The following is a 22047-nucleotide window of genomic DNA, read 5'->3' as shown; positions in this document are numbered from 1 at the left end:
TTACGAGAGATTTATTAACTCGGATTTAGAGTCAGTCTCAGTGTAAGTAATATTTTAATATCTTTTCAGACATCAAATTATCGAAGTAAGGACATCACCTTAGTGTTCCATTTAGGAGTGCGAACGTCGGAAACTTGTATAAAATAACACAGAAACATAGTTTCATGATGTGAAATCTGTATAGTCGGTATAGAATTTAAATCCACTTTATTTTCCCTTTACTTATTTTGTAATTATCAATTTTTGTTAACAATTTTCACTTTTAGCAATCCTTCATATGAAATTAAATTATACTCATGTACTTCTCTATAATGGTATTGTATAACTTACCTCTCATAATTTAAAATCTTACAATATGCTGATTTTGTATACGTGCTTACCCTGCTGTGATAATATTTGTCTAAAGGAGTGAACCCTATGAAAGCCGAGACCTCAGATAGTCAAACGTAGAGGAACGAGATAATTACCTTTCTTTAACATTTATTTCTTTTTGACACTATTAGATTCAGTTGTGGGATTGTCTAAAATAGCGTTTACTCAGCAAATATAGGAGAGGAAACGGTGCAACATTAGAAGCCGTTTACAATAAAGCAACTAGAACTACAGAACCAGTAGAAACGGCAAATGCTTTCCTGGTGGATAAGAACAAAGAAATCGTAAAGCAGATTTTCTCATAATTATGTATTTCTGATTCCATTTAAAGAGTTAATACTGCTCCTGTGTACAATCTAGTTTTACTTAAAAGCTAAAAAATTGTAAATTCTTACTCCAACGTAAAAATGTCGAAAATCTTAGAAGCAATTAATATGAAATGAAATGAACCACGACATATAATTATAAATCTATTCATAATATAATCAATTGCCTAGGTTAGTATCTGGCTAATAAAAGGGTGTATCTTTAATCTTATGAAACATTTCAAATTGTAAATATTAACACGTTTTAAATATGAAACCGTATTATCCATACGTATTCTTAAAAACTATAGATGATTTCGAACCCAGCAAAATACTAATCACCCAGTACAATACTCAGCCTGAGAACGATTAAGTGGTCAAGGCAATTAAAATTCTCGTAAAAAGTAGACAAAAAAGATGAAACAATAAAACACCCATGTGGTCATTATAAGATGATAGAAATACGTGAGGTATTATCCGAAAAATCGAGAAGATAAAAAAGTCAAACAAAACAAACACATTTGCAGTTGAATAATAATTAGCTGTTTACACACACACACACACACACACACACACACACACACACACATATATATATATATGCAGATGGTGGGGCTTCTTGATGTCATATTAGTCGGTAATTTTTATGGCTTTACCTAATCATGTGTTGCAAAAAAAAATATATATATATTTCTTCGTTTACTTTTCTCTCTTACTTTTCCTCTAGTCCTCAGCTGTAAGCAAGTCTTTCAACCTATTTCACAAACCCTAAACCTCTATAATGAAAAGTTTCCAGAAAAAAAACATACACAATTAAACCCAGATCTTGAACTTCCAACGTAGACCTCCACTAATATATCTCTTTCTCGAACATCAGGGGTCTATGTTCCAACCTTCCAGAGTTGTAAACCTTATTGCAGGAGACTAAACCAGACCTATTATTCTTATGCGAATCTGGCATTGAACCGACTATTTCCCTGGAAGAGTTTGTAATTAAAGGATACTCTTACTTAACATCCAAATCTGACCCCCAAGATCGCCATGCGCATGGGGAATCTGCCTAAATTTAAAATGGTTTTCTGTGTTCTATGGGCATCTGCAAAGAAGACCCTAATTTACCCTGTAAGTACTTCCGGGTAGAACTTGCTCACACTACTGCGTTTATATTTGCCCTCTATCGCCCCACAACAGCGGAGTTACTATCTTTAATAGCATATCTCAGAAAATTGACTACATGCTGTCTACTCGTCCTTCGGCTAACATTCACGTCTGTTTCAGAATGTCGAATGGTTGACCCACTCAAACAAGACAGATGATGAGGGAAGTTATGTCACGATTTCTCTATTGCTTATGACCTCACTCAGAACCCATTCGTGTACCCGACAGTACGCAAGTCTCCTAGACCTTTTCCTCACAACTTGCCCTGAGTTATGTTTATCTTCCTTTCTGTCTCCACTGGGATCTTCTGTAAGGTTGTACTAACAGAAGAGATCTTGAAAGACTGTCTTCTTTGTGGCTGTTTCTACAGCACTGCTCGTCTGAGCTCCAATCTATATTTACCCTATTGCGAAACATTCACCAGAAACACTCGTCTATCTGAAAACATTATCAATAATTTCCCACACTATTAATCTGTGCCTAAAACTAAACGCAGATTTCATGAAGAAAGCCTATTTCTTAAAATTGAACACCTTTTAACCTCTCTTTTTTCCTTCTTTAAAGCTAACTACAATATAGTCGTCATCAAGTCCAACGTAAACAAGTTCTTCATGAGCCGTACCCATTAATTAATCATATTAACTAAATTTACACTACAAACTATGACTGTCATATTCTCCTATTGACTACTGTACCCTCATTTTTCCCTATTCCTTGAGTGACGCCTGGACATAAATGGTAACTTCTTTGTAAAAACAAAAACAAAAACAAAACACACACACACACACACCCATATATATATATATATATATATATATATATATATATATATATGTGTGTGTGTATAGGTGTGTTCTTTGCTTCGATAATCTTACCACTAAAGAGTTTATATATATATATATATATATATATATATATATTTAATTATTTATATATATATATATATATATATATATATATATATATATATATATATTTATACTAGCAAAACAGCCTGCAGAAAATGGACTCCGATTTATGAAAGTATGATAGGTTATGAAAAGGAAGGGTTGTAAAGAGATAGCTTCGAATTATGGGGTATCAAAACCAAAGCAATGATTAAAGTAAAAATAAAATAGATAAACCCCATGATTTATTATACCATATCTGTTCACACTGAAACACTTATCACAATATTATGTGGATCTATATTAAAAAAAAACTTGTTAAACTTTGTGACATATTTCCATTCTATGGAGGTCAGGCGCGAACGAACGCCCCATAATTTTATTATACCATATTTCTTCACACTGAAACATAATTATCACAGTATACTTAAGCAGATAGATATGAAAACTCTTTATTAAAGTGTGTGCCTATTTCAATTCTATGGAGGTCAGGCGCGAACGCAGACTTCACAATTTTATTATACCATCCCTATTTAAGTTAAAACATACTTATCAAAGTATTATTATGTACATCTATATCAAAAACACTGTAAACTTTTTTTTTAATTTTTAATTTTTTATTTTCATACTTTGTGGACCAGGCGCGTACGTAGACCCCAAAATTTTAATGAATTATCATTATGCCAGATCAAAATACCCATTCCTGTGTCTCGATACACATTCTATCATTATATGTGATCAGTTTTCTATCATAGTCAACCATATAGGAGCCTATTCGTGACCAGACACACACACATACGTTCAGCTTTATATATATATATATATATATATATATATATATATATATATATATATATATATATTCAAAACTGGCGACATTACAACTGTACCAACTAAAACTAATACAATAAATATAATATAATACTAAAATGAATGTACGAAATCTATCACGATTCTTTTAATTTTTAACTATTTTTGAACCCTTAAACTCATTTTAACCGGCTAGACACCAATAAAAGAATATATATATATATATATATATATATATATATATATACTAAAAGTACAAAAGTGGCTCTATAGTCAATATTGAATGCTTATGGATTGTTCTTTTATTCGTGTCTAGCCGGTTAAACTGAGTTTAAGGGTTCAAAAATAGGTAAAAATTAAAAGAATCGTGATAGATTTCGCACATTCATTTTAGTATTATATTATATTTATTGTATTAGTTTTAGTTGGTACAGTTGTAATGTCGCCAGTTTTGAATGCTACAGTTTTGCTTTCAGTTTAGATTCTTGTTGGTGGCACCCATGTTTTTGTTTGTTTTTTTCTTTTGAAATCACGACTCTATAATAATATATACGAAATCTGGACTTATTAAAATATCATATTTAAGCGTATTTTACGACCAGGCATAGCCAGGCGAACTCCTTCTAGTATATTACATATTTAAACATGATGTACTTCGTTATATTTGATCACCCAATATTTGTTATTTATGAATGTTATGATAACAGATTTTCCAATCTGTTGTTGTAATTGAAAATTAGGCACTACGGCATTTCACAAACGGCGCCATTTTTGGTGTGTTTCACTAAATTTTCGCCAGATAGAACAGGCGACCAAGAACTATAATATATAATATTTATAACTTTGTTGACAGCTCCTGCAAAATAGTAAAACTATATTTTGTTACAGTGACAATTTTACTTTGATTAAAAAATGTTAAGAAAAAACAAATCCAATGATACCTTAATTCGAGAAATATTTAATTTAAATCATTAAATTGTTCAAAAAAATTCGATTTTATTTTATATTCAAAAAGTATTTCGAGGAGAAATGCAATGATGCTTTAGTTAAAAAAATAGTTTATGCAATATTATATTGTCTTACGCAGACTTTGCAGTAGTTGGTTTTACAATTATAGATTGATACTTTTTCATACTATACATGTGTGGGTTTCAAATAATTTTGTGTTCGGAAAAACATATTATTTGTTATTTATTTTCCGTGCTTTTGACCAAGAATAAATTGGAGTTATCGCCGCTTACAATGGCGCCGTCATGTAATGCAGAAGTGAAAGTTTACATCTCCCCTATGTTTTCTAAAATATCTATTTCTTGTATTACTTTTAAATTGTAAATAATTATCTAGTTGTTGTTACGTATTTCGACGTTTAACCTTATAGTGTACATGTTTCTAGGTTAACAATTTGTTCGTTATTAAAGATTATATATCATTAATAATATAAAATCCAATAATGATTTATGGTGCTACCAGACCAGGCTGTCTGGAGATATTGGCTTACTGAGACGAAATGGACCTAACATTGATGCTTTTGTTTTTCTACTTACTGTTGCAAAATTTAATTATGTTCTGCAAAACAAAAACCCAAAAACCAGAACAACCCACCTTTTCCCCCTTTTCCTTGATTCTATATTCCTTTTCTCTTTCTGTCTCTCCTACATCTTGATGAGTTTCCTAACTTCAAATCTACCAAACATTAATGATGTTACGCTTTTGTCTCTCCCATTGCAAAACTTATTCAAGTTCTATAGAATAGGTAACAAAAACGATAAAACCAAATATAAAGCGATCAAACCAAACGCTACAAAGAAGATACAAAGAGTTTGAAGAATAAAAACCTTCTACAAAATAATCGGATGCAACATGAATACTATTTCCGAAATAAGTGGATTCGGTATTAAATTACCTGAAAAGGCTTGATCGGCCGTAAAATAACCGAACCAAACGAATATTGATTTGACGTTTTCTCTTGTACAATCTAACGTTTTACTAAACTCTAGTTAAGGTGTTATATAGAATTATGTTAAACATTTCTTTCACAACAATTTTTTTGTATGAAGAACTGCTATGTGTAAGATTAATGGTCGTCGTTGACTCCTCTTTGTCTTTCACTGTAGAAAAAATTATCTGTCTTATCTATTTCTTTGATCTTATTTGCTGCTGTGTTGTTTTGGTATCCACTTCCAGGCGGGATGTGTCCGAATTGACTGAGGTATGTTAGACTTGTTCAGTTTTAGAAGGTCCACATTTTAAGGTTTTACGAAGGAACAAGTTTATTACTAATCGCCTGAGGCGCTGTAACGAGGAATCCCAATGAAATTGCTAAAGTGTATTATTTAGGTCAAAGTGTTCTTCTTTTTAAGCGCTTGCTTTGTTTATCCCACTTTTCGATCAATGTTTAACCATTCTGTCGTGGAAGGGAATAAATAACCTCCTCACAATTCTTTCCTCTTAGTTCTCTTATAGGAAAACAATAAACACAAAGACAATTTGTCACAATGACATAAATTAGAGTGTTCTTTTTTATACAGAAAAGTGTAGAGACATACAATACATACCTAAGTATAAAAAATTCTGGTTTTTCTTAGAGATGGGCATAGAAAAAAGTCTCCGGAAAGCAGCTTAGTTGAACACCGTCGCCGAAGCCAGAAAAAATGATCTCCTAAGCTTCTGCAACATGGACCTCTTATCATCATGTCATTACCTGAACATATATACTTGTTTTCGAAGACGTAAACAAATACCCGTAAAATGATTGTAAGAGATGTAACAACAGAATATTCTTATCACTGTTAGACTGTCGAGCATATATCCGACAGAGATAGACACAGTTAATCAATTGAGAACCACATCACTCTATATAAAAGCATGTAAGATACCAACAGATATACACTCGAGACTCAAAACAATGAAAAGAATATTCTGTTGTCCCATCCCTAGTGAGTTAAACATCCTTATATATTTAATATGCAGTAAAAAGTTTATTTGGATGCCGATTAATAGTCGTATGTATTAAACTCGTATTATTAAGATCACATATTCATTTCTATCTATTTATCTATCTCTCTTCCCCCCCCCTTTGTCTTTCCTTCTCCCCCTCTCTCTTCCTCTCTCTCTCTCTCTCTCTCTTTCTCTCTCTCTCTCGGCTTAATTTGACGTTGCCTAATATATGGATTTTCTCTGGAGCGATTTCCATCTCACACACACACACACACATATACATATATATATATATATATATATATATATATATATATATATATATGTATAGTCATCCACATACAGTACTGTTTCGCTATTTCACAGCTCATCAGTGCGGCTAGACAATGAAACTACTTCAAGTCAGGATCGAAACCCGATCGCCCAAACGACAGTCGGAGCTTCTAACCGTTGCACTATGTGGGCAGTGAAGTAACAATGTTTTCACATTGTTCTAAGTACCTAAGCTCAATTCGTTTACACAAAGAGCATCGCTTCATACGCTAATGATAATTTGTATATCACTTCCCAAATGCTCAACCTAGTGAAATTTTAAACGTTTCTCACATTACAAATTGTCTGTAAAATAATGGTCCTTATAAATATTACTATCAATACGCATAAGACAATCTCATCCAGATAAAGAAGCTCAAAATCCAAGATCGAGCAATAGTGTAAATTATCATTTGGAATAAAATATATATTACTTTAAAATATATAAATTATATAAGAACATTTTCACTAACCATGATCTAACAAAATATTCAGAAAAAAATCTTTCATACTGTACATTTGTTGAAATACTACAATCTTCAATAGATTTTACCTTATCGCGTGTTATGCATTAATATATTCAAACATTAAATACTCTCCATTTGATGAGGATTTCACCTTTTTCTCATGCCTTGGATCTTAGATTATACCTCTATTTTTTTCCATTAAACCTAACTACCCCATAGAAAATCCCATTTTTATTTTTGCTGTTTAAGTGTTTTCATGCAAGCGTTTTAGCATTTCAATCTCAAACGAAATTTTATAACGGCCTATAAACAGTATTTTATTAAGAAAAGGTGTTTTTATGAGACGAACTCTTTATTGAAAATACATATACTAAGGGGAAAAATGAATTTTTATATTCCTTGACGAATAATAAATTTTTTATATTGTTAGTTTACACAATTTTATTCAAAATTTATACATACACACACAGACGCACACACACACACACACACATATATATATATATATATATATATATATATATATATAGATATAGATATTTAATGTTAAACGCATAGCTGTAAACTGTGGCGTCGTTCACATGATTATCATTCTTGTCATTTTTACCAGACGTTTATAGAGATGTTACGCTTAAATAGTTCGTAATCCAGATAAACAGTTGATATTTCTCCCAACAAACACTTCTTTAAATTACTCTTATTACCTATACAAATAACATATAACATTATCTCGCACAGAATATATTAAATAAATACCGCTATCTTTAATATGGCCTTGTCTTTATTCCAGCTAAACATCAATAATTAGTTTACTTTACGCCATTCATATTAAGAAACACTACAACTGCAATTAGTGGCGGAAATGTATCGTCACCTACACGGGCACATTGTGTATAACTCCAAAAGATGGTGAGGCACTATTTACCTCCTGCATTGGTAAACGTAGGCGTATATTTTTATATATTTGTATGCGCAGACAAACTTTAAAAATTGATAATAAATCAATGAACTTTAGTCATCTTTATTAATAAACGATTTTCTGATTTAGAAAATTACTCATCTTCCAGCACACAAATGTTTTAGTTACAGATTCAGGTAAAATTAAATTAGTTTTTTCTTTTGCAGTAAAATTATACATGCATTTTACAGAATGCCTTAGGATGTTTCAAGATTTTTTTTTTTAATACACGCATTTGAATCCATCCAAGAATCTGGAAAATTCAGTATGTTATTGCTATACACCTTTCATGATGATGACCATTTATGATTTCAGCTTCAAATGAACAGCTACAGTAGGATTTAGAATACAACTTAATAAGGCTTGGTTGAATTTAAAAATGCAATCTGGACGTGAAGACACGTTAGAATCACATTATGCAATAAAATTATATTTTAACCTTGAAGAATGCCACAGAAACGTAAGGAATGATTCAGACTGCTTTTGGACCATCTTATCTTAATAAAACATCAGGTTATGGAGGTGCATAATAGATTCAAGATAGGCAGGGTATCTGTGAAGGAGAATGGGATGTAGGGGAGGCATAAAACAGGACACTAAAATTGATTGGCCAAATAAATAATTTCATGAATAAGGACTATCGGGTGCCTATAGAGACAATAAGCACAGTTTGATATCAGTGTAGGAACTGTCCACACGATTATTCGCGAGGAACTAAAGATGAGGAAGATTTGTGAGAACGCACCAGTCCACAAGTCTATTTGACCAAGATGATAATCAAGACAGTTCCTTATCCTCTCTATAGTATAGATCTTGCTTCTTGAATTTTTAGTTATGCCCTTTACTACAGAGAAAACCTTAGACGTTGTTATGATATAATTGAAGAAAAGAATGAGGTTGCTGACACGCACACATAAGAGCACTTTCTGGTGACTTACAGAAGTTGTTGGAACGGCATAATAAGTGCATTGCAACCGGTGGAGATTACTTCGGAGAAGACTAGAGTTTCATATGTGGACTATCAATAAAAGTGCCCGTTTTAAAAAAGTTTGCAAGCTTATTGACGGTACCTTATACATTATCTTGTGAGGATTACTTTGCGTATTGTTATTTTCGTTTTGCTGTTTTACTTTGATTTCCAGTTTTGCAGAATCATTTACCACACACGTTACAACCATAATGCTTCCATTACTAACTACTTACGCCAAATAATCGTGATGGTTTTAAATAAAACCAATTTATTCGTAATTACGGTGTAATCAAGAAACGTAAGCATTTTGGCAATTTCGTAACAGATCTATTTATTATTTAAATATGACAGTAAAAAAGGGAAAGAAATACTTCATTTTGCGTGCTAATTTGAACTTGATTACATAAAGGAATATTTGAATAAAACGTTAACTATTAGTTACGAAAACAAAACAACATTCCAAAACAGGATTATGTGATATATTAAATCAAAACCATGATTAAATAAAATAATAAATGACATACTAATAAATAACAGTCAATTAATAATACGTATGTAAAACAAATATGAAAATTGATTAATGTTTCGGCTGATAAACCACATATATACGCAGTTTATACTGAAGTATTTCAGGTTTGAATAAAGTTGTCATTAATGTGAAACGGCGCGATGTTTTTTAATATATTTACTTTAGTGCAAGAAATGTACCGCACTTTTGCATGTTTCTCTCTTTCTACCTCTTGCAAAATATATATACACACAGGCATATATATATATATATATATATATATATATACACACACATTAATTACCATTTCCACTATATATATATACATATTAGTCGATTATCATATATATACATATATATATATACATTAATTACCATTTCCACTATATATATATATATATATATACATATATATATATATATATATATATATATATATATATATATATATATACATATTAGTCGATTATCAAAAATATCTTAAAAACAATGTTTACCATTCTGTAAGCTTGGCAAAGAGCCTAGAAACAAAATGTAATTCATAGGGTGGATATCAAACAATCTGATAAGAATGCCATTTGCTTACAAAAGATAAACAACATTGTTATAGGTTTACAAGTAAAAACAATTACTTATCTTTTCTTCTGGCAACTTTATATAAGCAGAGGCAGAAAGTCTATTCTCTTGTGTGTTTTTTTTATGAACAGCTGAAAGCAACAGCAGCTGATTTTATATTTGACTTCAAGGCATATATACCAGTCGATGTTAAAGCAACAACTACGGACATTCCTTATGCGTCTGTTTAACCAGAGCACGTTGTAATTAAATGTTATTCCAGACTAATGGCTGATGAAAAACTAGTAAGATATCGGTCTGAAAAGCCCACAAAAATGCCATTGCAAAAGCTAGCATTACAGACAAGATTATAATGATAATTTAACTTTAATATGATGTTATGTAATAAGTGTGATTAATCACGGTATAAAGAGGCCACACTTGGGGGATACATTATTAAAGTAGTATTGTCACTCGAACCTGGAATCCACGGTTGACGTGTTATCTTTATAGAATAGTATTGGTTGTCGTTCAATTCGTGAGAACCTCATTTATCAAGTATTTTTTTGTCTTTCCAATCTCTTTCAAGTGGTTCGAAATTGTCCTGTACGTTACGTCTAATTCGGAAGCAAATTCTTGAACAGTTGTGCATGGATTTGCTTCGACTAAGGTTCTTAATTAATCGTTAACATCCAATAACCGGCCCCTTAAAGACTCTCATCCCCGGCATAAAATTTCTTAACCCCCGTTGTCTTGTGCGTTCGAAACTGTTCCTGGGCCAAGCGCTTTGTTGGTATCGCTGTTTCAATATCTTTTTGGTCTACCTTGAATTGAAATAAAACATCTGCGAATTTGTTTTTTTTTTATTTATCTTGTATTCAACGTTTTCAGAAGAAAATTGTTTCAACACGATTGAAATTTAACTGATAAAATAGTGAAAAACGCTCTTTAAAATGATGCATAGAGTGCAGGTATTATCACGAACATTTATTTGAAAATACATCATTTTGCATCGTCATTAAAAATTATGCAATAACGTTTTAACCTTATAGAATCTGGCCATCCGCATGTTTTTATTTACACAATTACGATGTATCTTATTGCTTGATTTAGTTATTCTTAAGAATACCAGAATGATTTATTGAACAGCATTGATAATATTTAACGTATTTTCTATACTTATTTAATAACATTATATCAGTTTGGATGCGTACTATTCTAACACTAAAGATCGAAGATCAATGAATGCCTTTCTATTGGGTGCTATTGCATATATAGTGTAATACATTAAGTTTCCAAGTTCCAAATTTCAAGTTTTTCTCATTTCGTCATTTTATACATTTACGCAAAAAGGCTATCATAATATTGTTTCGTTTTGCGACTAACAAGTTTGAAAAATACTGTTATTGCTGCATATTTAGTCACGTACTCATTAGATGTTCACATTAAAAGAAAACTTCTAAAAAAAACATAACGGGCATCTTACATAGTTTACTACAACCGACCCACTTTCATTATGGTAACATTTTTAAAAGTAACAAATGATCAACTGAGAACAATAATATATGCAGCTGTCGCGGTTTACACACACACACGCACACACACCCACGCACACACACACATATATATATATATATATATATAATACGTATATATCTATCTATATATCTATAAAAGTGAACGTGTCTGTCTGTCTGTCTGTGTGTCTGTGTGTCTGTGTACATTTCCCTACGCAATAACTCTGTCAATTTTTAGTCTATAGACTCGAAATTTGAAATACCGGGTACTGAGATTTGGGAAAATCGATGTGACGGATGTCAGCCAGAAATTTGGCTGTTAAGGGGTCAAATTTCAACGATTTGACCTTTAAGAACTCTACCAAACTCCTCCGACAATTTTGGGTCTAGACACTTGAAATTTTAGATATAGGTTCCTTGAACATGGATCTAACTTTATAAAGTTATTTGAGCCCGAAACAATAAATTTAAAGGGGTCATAATAGGGGTCAAAATTTAAAAAAATTAACTATATTTTTGTTTTTTTGCTTTTTTTGCACAGCATACACCTCCAAACACACGAGCAAGGGGTCAAAGTTCAACGATTTGACCTTTGAGAATTCTACCAAACTCCTCCGCCAATTGTGGGTCTAAACACTTGAAATTTTAGATATAGGTTCCTTGGACATGGATATAACTTAATAACTTGATTGGAGTCCAAAACAATAAATGTTAAGGGGACATAATTGGGGTCAAATTTAAAAAAAAATTACCGCTTTTTCTTTTTTTTTTTTTTTTTTTTCTCAACATACACCTCCAAACACCCGGGCAACGCCGGGCTGAAATGCTAGTAATACATATATATATAATATATATATAATACATATATATATATAATATATATATAATACATATATAATATATATAATACATATATATATATAATATATATAATATATATATATATATATATATGTCGTTTTTATGAAAAAGAAAAAAGCAAGTACAAAATGTGCAAAACTCTAAGAAGGTAGAAATAATACACTGAAACATTGATCAGATGACTTTCATAAAATAGTAGTGATTTACGACAGAGCGACAAATATTAAACCGACATATAATTGCAATTATTTTAATACATAGACAACTTACGATCAGCGATACGATTTTTGCTTATCTGCTAACCAAGGAATTTTTTGCTTCCACTGATTTCTAAATATTAGTTACATTTGAATTGAGTGTTTACTTTCTTATGGGAGAACAATTTTTAAATTAAATTTTCTTTCAAGTTTTAATAAAAAAATTTAAACATGTTGTTTAAAGTTGCGCCGTTTTCTGTCAATGGTTGTCATAACACGAAATTTTTCTGTTTTGTAAGTTGCATACCATTAATGAATTTAAATGTATTCATTTTTTTTTTTTTTGGTTTAGAACCAGAATATTCCCGCAATTTCCTATAACACACTGATTATATTTAGCATTTATTAAGACGGTTCCCTTAATTCAAATATGAAATTATTTCACCCGATATATATATAAATATATTTTGTTTGTTCTTTTCGTACAGTTTCAGAATCAATTTCTTGGAATCATGAATATCCATTTTTGGATCATACGGTTTGGATTGTATACCTTGACATTTTGTGCCAGTGAAAAGATTCGATATGGTAAGTAGGTTTTGTTATTTTGTTTGTAATATACACGTCTAAGGTGAATTCATGATTGTTATAAACTCGTAAAAACCGTTTCTCCGACTCGTTTCATAAAATGTGTGTAGTTTTCTTTAAAGATTCATATATGAGAATACGGATTATACAGTATATGTACCGAATGTTGCTTCAGCCGCCCACTGACTTGTTACTTAACACGCGAGTTAAAAATGAAACAGTTGACCTCTGGGCGGAGTTCTGTTCTTTAACCATGTGGCGAAGCTTTCTATAAAGAGCACGAAATACATTTTGTTTTCTATTTATATCACGTGTTTTCTTAGGGCATGGCACTTAAAGAATCTAATAGAGATGATACTAAAATAGTATGAGTGCTTCTTTCTTAAAAGGATTGTTAGAATTAGTAGAATTAATAGAACATCGAAATATAAGACGTTCTTTTTCCTTAAGCGTAGAAACACAAACGGATAAACTGATCAATCTGATTGTACTATCGATGACGTTTGCCAGTCACGTTTCTCACGAAAGTAAAGTCAAGCTTAGGAATTCAATTATAGTGAAAATAATAGAAGCAATAAGATAAAGTTAAATACCAGAAGCAAATTGGATGATAATATTGCAGACGGGAGTTGAACTATAATAGGTGCAATTAAACATACTAAAGATAAATAGTGCTAAACACTTTTTAAAAGGGTACCTGACGATGAGGAGGTAGACTTTGAGGAATATTATTAATATTTCCTCACTTGGAATAGTTACACCTTCCTCTTTGAGAACAACTTGTGGTGTTCCTGGTGTCGGAGTGACAATATATCTCCCCAGACTTTCAGTACTTCTCATCTCGTTCGATAACCTTTGCCAAAGAAGTTGCATGAAACAGCCGCTTACCATTGATTTCTCGTTGGCGGCGGCAATTGGTCTACACTAGAATTAGGGTCGCAATAAATCTCCCTTTGGTCCCAACCCTCTTTGCACTTTGCCAGCGGAGGTCTGGCAAGTGCTTTCTTTCCTTAATCTTTCCATCCCCTTGACCCTCATTATTTGATGTGATTCCCGTTTATAGTGACACTCACACGAAAAAAAGGGCAGCATCTTACAATTATGCAGTTTCAGTTTTGATGATTCCATGTGATGTTCTTTTGTGTTTTACATAAGTAGCCGTTTCTGTGTCCAGTTTGTACGTGTACTAAATGTGTGGTGTTTATTTTAACATGTAAAGGTTTTCCGTAATATTTCTGCAGTTTTTATTAATAAAATCCATTGTATCTTCTTGGCCATTCACCTGATTCCAATCTCTCGCATTCTTTTTCCAAAGTTTTCTGGTATTGTTCCTAGAGCTCCTACTATTACTGGTGTTGTCATGACTTTCTGCATTTTACAGATTCATTTGCGCTCTCGGACCAGTTCCGTTTATTTGCTCTATTTCTCAGTCTCCTTAATCTTAACTCTGTTTTCGGCTGGAACAGCAAATTCTACAATAGGCAAAACTTTTCCTTCTTGTAAAATTATTATGGCACCAGGTCTTCTTGCTGGGATGTGTTTATCTGTTTGTATATCTGTGCCCCATGGGGTATTGTGACTTTCATTTTCCAGTACTGCTTCCAGTTTGCGCTTGTACCATTTGTCTGTGTGTTCAAGATGCAATTGTTTGCATTATTGCCAATGTACTGCCTTCGCGACTTGATCGTGTCTATTTTTATATTCTTTTGGGCTTGTTTTCTACATTCACTTAGTATGTGGTTTATTGCTTCGTTTCTTTGTCTGCAGTGTCTGCATTTGTTGTTTTCTTGTGTCTTATCAAACCTTTGTTTTTATGTGGTCGGTTCTAATTGTGTTATGTTGTGCAACTCTTATTAGTGATTCAGATTCCCTGTTTAGGTTTCCTTTTTGTAGCCATTTTCAGATGTTTTCGTTAGTCTCTTCTTTTTTAATTCTGTGTAGCTTTTTTCTTTTTCCATGTCTCTTTCCTCGTTCTGTTCGTTATCTCCTTTTTCCATTTTATTTGTTTTTTTTTTTATGTGTCTTCCGCAGCAGTAATCATTCTTTAGGTGTTTGGATTATGTATTTTTCTAATTTTTTTCGTGTTATTTATACAGTTTTCTATACAGACTAGCCCACTCCCTCCTTTATTCCTTTTCACATATAGTCGATCAGTATCATCCTTTGGGTTAAGTGCAGTTTGCATCGTCATGAGTTTCCCGGTCTTCTCGTCGAGCTTCCTTAGTTCTTCTTTGGTCCAGCTTGTGAACTGTCCAGAGTCCTTTATTAGTCATACTGTTCACGTTTAGTTGTTGTGGTTGCACCCACTCATTTACATATGTGGATAATATTACACATAAATAACAAGACTCGGTTAGTCTAAGTGTGTGTTAACCAGAAGCCACCGAAGGCCGAGCCGAGAGCAGATATGTTCTCCAGCCAAGACTCTCTTACTTGACAACCACTATGTAAATATAATGTAAATATACTTTTCCTAATACACTTCTTATTGATCTACCTTTGTTTGTTGAGTCTTCATTTGTATTGCCTTATACGTTATTTGGTTCAACCTGCAAACATAACAGTTTAGTTACGAGCTTTCCTATTATTGTAGGTACTCCATTCTAATTTTCTCTTTCATGTCCGTTGCTTTAATGATGCCTACTTCCAGCACTTCCAAGTATTTGTAGCTATCATGTTCACCAAGTGTCCTCATCTCTGTTTGATTAAGTAGTACTATACCTTCCACTATTAACTTACTATAAACTTCCAGTTTTTCCCTTCTAATGATCACCAGTGGGCACTTTTCCATATCGAATTCCATACGGATATCTTGGCTAAAAGTCTGGTCGTGCTAATTACCGTTCTAGTTCTGTCTTTGTTTTTTGCAATAAGATTTAGTTCATCTATGTGAATTAGGTGGTTAATTCCTTCTTCTCTGTAATTGAACGTTTATCTAGCTTGACATTTTCTTAGTATATTGTTCAGGGGCATCATGGCAATAATCAACAGTAATCGTGGTAGAGAATCACCATGGAAGATTCCTGTTTATTTCGATTTCAGTTACGTATTGCCTATCAGCTGTCAAGTCTCCATGTTCTCGTCGAATTTTCTATCAAATTTATTATCTTACCCGGTATTTTATACATTCCCAGACATTCTATTATCCATGCTTGCGGGGTTCTATATTATGTTTGCTTATAGTATATCCATTCCATGGCTAAGCTTTTTTTTCTACTTTAATTTCCTTCGAAATCGTTTGTCTATGAATAATAAGTCATGTTCCCATTTTTCCTTTTAGGTATGCTTTCTGTTCCTCGTTATGGTCCTTAGTTATGATGGGAATGCTAAATTTGTTCCCTCAGTTGTGCTGTTATTATTTTCCACATTGTAGGTAAACAAGTAATACGCCCGTAGTTGCTTGGGATGGTCCCCTTTTCTGTGTCTTTTACCCCCAGTGTGGTTCTACCTTTGGTCATCCGTTCTCGTACATGTGCTTCATGGATGCATTATTTATTATTCATAATTTTTATTATTATTATTATTATTATTATTATTATTATTATTATTATTATTATTATTATTATTAGTGTTATTGTTGTTGTTATTATTGTCATTATTATTGTCATTATTATTATTATTAATATTATTATTATTGTTATTGTTGTTGTTATTATTGTCATTATTATTATTATTATTATTATTATTATTATTATTATTATTATTATTATTATTATTATTATTATTATTGTTATAACTAGCTGTACCCTGCCACGCGTTGCTGTGGCTAAATTTGGTGTAATGGAAAATTCAAATAAAAAGAGAAAATGCATGTTTCTTATATTCTTAGTACAGCAATCCACTCTAAAAAAAAAAAAAAAGAAAAAAAATGAAAAAAAATGGTAATCTTTCAGAATTGGAGCCTGATCCTCAGGATTACCGTAAATCATTGCTTGGGCTCGACCAACAATCAGAGGATAACGCTAACGTTGAAACGCTAAATGTTTTTGTTTTTTCTGTATACAAACAAGTATAGTTAGTAATTAATATTTGAGTGATGGAGGGGTACTATACACAGATTCGAAAAAGTTGTCCAAAAACAAATGAAAGCAAAGGTAAGGTAAGTTACATTTCTACCTAACTGGATAATTGTTTAGTGTTTTTATGTAAAGTAAAATGTTTAATCGTTTGGAAAAACAGAAATGGTTGCAGACTGTTGAATACGTTAAGTTTGGGAAATGAAGTTGAAAACTAAAAACTATACAATACAGTGTCAAAAACCCACCGAATATGTTACTATGACATAGGCTGACATAATCGGTGGGTTTGTGACAGTATTTTGTATAGTTTTTTTTAGTTTTAACTCACTTTCTCAAACTTAACATAATCAACAGTGTCCGCCACCATTTGTATCTTTCAAATACACCGATAAACACTGTTTTTCGAGCTGACTAAACGTTACATTAAATGAAAAGGGTTTGTAGTAACAGATACAAAGAAGTTGTCAAAAAATGAATATATAACAAATAAATGTTATCAAAAGGCAAGAAAAGTAAATGTTCTACCTAACTGGATAAGATTGTAGTGTTTTTATGTAATGTATAATGTTTAATCAGTTCAAAAACATGCAGTGTTTATCGGTATATTTGAAAAATACAAATGGCGGCAGACTGTATCGAACACGTTAAGTTTGGGGAAATTTTGGGAAAATGAGTTTAAACTAAAAAACTATACAAAATACTGTAAGGAACTCACTCAATATATGTTACTGTGATGTAGGCTGACATATAATCAGTGGTTTTAAATTTTGATCGATACAGGTAACGACTTTTAAGAGCCCTTTTTAGTGATTACCTGGTTTGAGGATATTATACAACTAAATAGCAAATCTGACCCCAAAATCCGGTATTATTTTACTTTAAGGCCCGCCTCATGTTCGTATATAACGAAATATTTAATTGTAGATTTCAGTGTACTAAAAACGAATCTACAAACCGTTTCCGTCGCAAAAAGAAAGTTTTCATAAGAAATTACTTTTTTGAAAAGTGGGTGATCACTTTTCGATTTAAATTTAACTTAGAATGAGCACCCACTTTCTGGCCACCTGAGAGAGGGGCATTTTTCAGTGTCTGTGTGTGGGGGCTTGGTGTTTTGGCGGCCGACCCCCTGCCCCTCCAACCAATTGAAGTAGGTAATTTTAAAAGATTTTCCAAGGGTAGAAAAAAGCCCCCACCCCAAAAATCGTGGCCACAAAGTGGGTGATCATTTTACGTTAAATTATTATGGAAAAGTGATTCTTCACTTTTTAAAACTAACATTTCTTCATATATTGGAAACTACTCGTTTGCCTTAATTATAAAGGTTATTTTCGTTTTCAGCGACCCCGAAACCCTATAGAGTGGTAATTTTAAAGGAATTTTCGAGGGTGGAGTAATTCCTCATATTTACCTTCCCCCCCCCCCAATAACATAAGAAATTATGAATTAGACAAATTTCTGGTGCTAATGCACTTACCGATCCGTACTATTTTTTAAATCGTATTTCCAAGTTTAATTAAAGTTGTTTTTTTTTTATTCAATTGTATTCTAAATAATGTTAATGCTTCTGTATTGTTCCTTGTCTGCTTAAGTTTAATTTTTGTTTATTAAATTGTTAGATGAAAGTCCAGAATAGTTACAAAACACCATCTTCTCCCCATGGTAAGAATGGCTTTTTAAATAATAAAGTTATTATTTCAGCACGGATCAATAAGTGCACGAGTACCCAATTTCTTTAATAAAGAAAAAGCATTCATATTTTAGAATAGATGCAAAACTCCCATGTTAATAATAGCCTTCTAAATAACGGTATTATTTCAGCACGGTACCTTCTATGCATAAGTACTATCTTTTGTTAAATTGTTAGGTGAAAATATAAAATAGTTACAGAACACTCTCCCTTTCCCATGTTAAGAATGGCTTTCTTAATAGCCTTATTTCAGCACGGTATCTTCTCTGCATAAGTACCATGTTTTGTTTATTAAATTGTTAGGTGAAAGTACAGTACTCATGCAGAGAGTGGTCCATGTTGTAATAATAACGTTAATATTTAAAAAGCCATTCTTAACATGGGGAGGGAAGGGTGTATTTTAACCTTACAATTGAATAAAAAAAAACATAATAAAACTGTAAGTAAACCTGAAAATACGATTTAAAAAATAGCACGGACAAAAATAAACTGTACTTTACCAACCAATCTTATATCGAAAAAAAAAAACTCAAAAAGCAAGCGACAAACTTTTTTTTGCCTTATATAATAAAGAAAAAATGTGTAAATTAAAAAATTTGGAAGATAAACAAATGAATTATGTTTTTTTTTTGGGTTTTTTTACTGATCGAGTTAACAGGAAATGAAATCTTTCGTCAATTCGTGGCTGTGAAATGAATCGAACCGGAAGTTCAGTTGTATCAACAGAACAGATTCGCAGTAACGGCTTACGAAAAATATTTATTTTATTTAATATTTTAATAATTCGCGAGTTAAATTTATTTTAATTACATAAAAACATACCTAGACTCTAAAGATGGGGTGTCTGAAAATTTCAAATAAATAGGTAACGTAGAAATATGGTTTTATTCACTTGTAACGAACCAAATTTACACTTTTATATATATAGATTATTATTATTATTATTATTATTATTATTATTATTATTATTATTATTATTTACTTGTTCGTACATCCAGTGTCATATGAAAAACATCATCAGCGTAAACATTAATCAATAAGAAACAAATAACCTGTCTGTATGGCCATTCGTTATCAGTTAAAAAAAATTAAAACCATTACTTTTCAAAAGTATTTTAAAAAAATGGTTGTCTCTTTACGATTCCAAATTTGCTGTTTTATTTTATAATTTTAAAAAAGTCATATTGCGAAGAGACTTAAGCTTTTTTTTATTATAGTTTTTAATTAAAAAGATGTGCAAGTTTTGGACATCTGCTCCTGTATAATTTTTTTAAAAATTATTCAGAAAAAAAACGAAACAATGTGCTATGTATTGACATTTTTTAGCTTAGTAAAGTTAAAAAAAAAAGAATTTGCTAAAAAATTGTGTTAAATTTATTCTGTTTTATTTCATTTTTTTCCTGTTATTAAAAAAATGCGCACCTTCCACGCTTTATGCTTGTTATTATTATTGTTTTTATTATTGTACTCAGTATGCGTTTAGACAAAGGCCATCGTCATCAATTTCTATCTGTCAGCAACCTGTGTTGCTCCCTCGAGTCTGGATGAGAAACTCTCTTTCGATAACCTTTTCAAATAAATATCTTTATCGCAATAACCATTTCTCGCCGAAATCGACCATTCGCCTCTACTGGGATGTGTGTGGTTATACATTTCCCCATGGTCCCAGTCCTCTTTGCACTCATCCAGCATTTCCTATTAATGCTTTCCTTCCTTGTTCTTTCCATCCTCCATGACCTTCCCAGTTATTTTTGAGTGGCGATGGAGCGGGATTTTACTTACAATAAACATTGAGTTTACTTGATTCCCTTTTGTTTTACTGCTGTTGAAGATTTTATTATTAGTAGTATCATTACTAGTAGTAATAGTAGTAGCAGTATTGATTAAGAGTTTTTCTATATGTTAAAATCAGACATTATTAACTGACAACAACCTGTAGGTTTTCCTGAATCTGTGTGACAAGTCACCAAGGATTTTTAGTACTCTCACTTTTTTAATAACATTTTCATTAGATCTTGCTTAATCGCAAACAAATACTTATCATCGATTTATCGACAAGAAACGAAGATTAGTTTTCACTGGAACCTGGGTGGCAATAAGCTTCCTCAATTTTCCAATACCTCTCCGTATTCATCTAGTGGAGGTCATATTAGTTAGTGTGTTCCCTCCTTAGTCTAACCATCCCTCTCTATTTTCCAGTAGTTGTGGCGTCAGACAATGCCGATATTATTATCTTTAGTTGGGTGTAATTATTTGAACATTTCACGATATTATATTCCTAACACACACACGAATGATAGAATCTGAAGGAACGGACAACGCATTCAATTTTGCTAATAAAAACTATGAAAAAAGATCCGTATATTTATTCATCACGTAGCCAATAATAATAACCCAACCCTGATATAAATTACCGACTTTGTCCTGATTTTCCAATTCCGATACAATTTCCGAATCTTAAAACGTCTAAATATTTCGTAATATAGTTTCTATTTTTTTTATTTAATGATCGTAGAATTACCGCGAAAAAGAAAAGAACTGTGCGTGTAATATGTGCATATGTCTTAACAAATATAACAATGCGCTTTAGTTTCAATAGCACCCTCTTCTGCCTGGACAAGGCACAGGACCGACTTCGACACTGGTGGGCGATGTATTTTAACCTCCCTGCTGCCGTTTTCTTACAGAAGAAAAGTTGGGGAACTATCTCTGCTCAATTTTTTTTATGGTATGTGCTAGACTAAACTTTAGTCTATGGATTTGTTTTGTAAGACATTCATACCAAACGCCCGACTAGCTACAGCGAGTGTTAGCGATTTCTTTCACTCTCTATTTGTGCCTTAAACTAAACGAAAATTATATGAAGAGAGCCTTTTCCCTAGAAATGCTAATTCGTAGAACACAATAACGGCTGCCTCACAGTAGACTATAATATGGCA

The 22047-nt window shown here is 32.0% G+C and overlaps 1 protein-coding gene across 1 annotated transcript in view; it reads left to right on the top strand.

Annotated features, from left to right (window-relative positions):
* The window catches only part of LOC145246655 (neuronal acetylcholine receptor subunit alpha-10-like), a 1821427-nt gene that overhangs the window by 428374 nt on the left and 1371006 nt on the right, over positions 1-22047 (top strand). The window contains exon 3 of the mRNA XM_080108363.1: positions 13303-13402. Coding sequence (XP_079964489.1) covers positions 13327-13402 — 76 coding nt within the window. The 5' untranslated portion in view covers positions 13303-13326. The remainder of the gene's footprint in view (positions 1-13302; positions 13403-22047) is intronic.

The sequence above is a fragment of the Euprymna scolopes genome, chromosome 24 (assembly GCF_053919585.1).
Source record: "Euprymna scolopes isolate OS-2025 chromosome 24, ASM5391958v1, whole genome shotgun sequence".
NCBI classification, from domain to species: domain Eukaryota; kingdom Metazoa; phylum Mollusca; class Cephalopoda; order Sepiida; family Sepiolidae; genus Euprymna; species Euprymna scolopes.
This window is presented reverse-complemented; position numbering and strand designations above follow the sequence as displayed.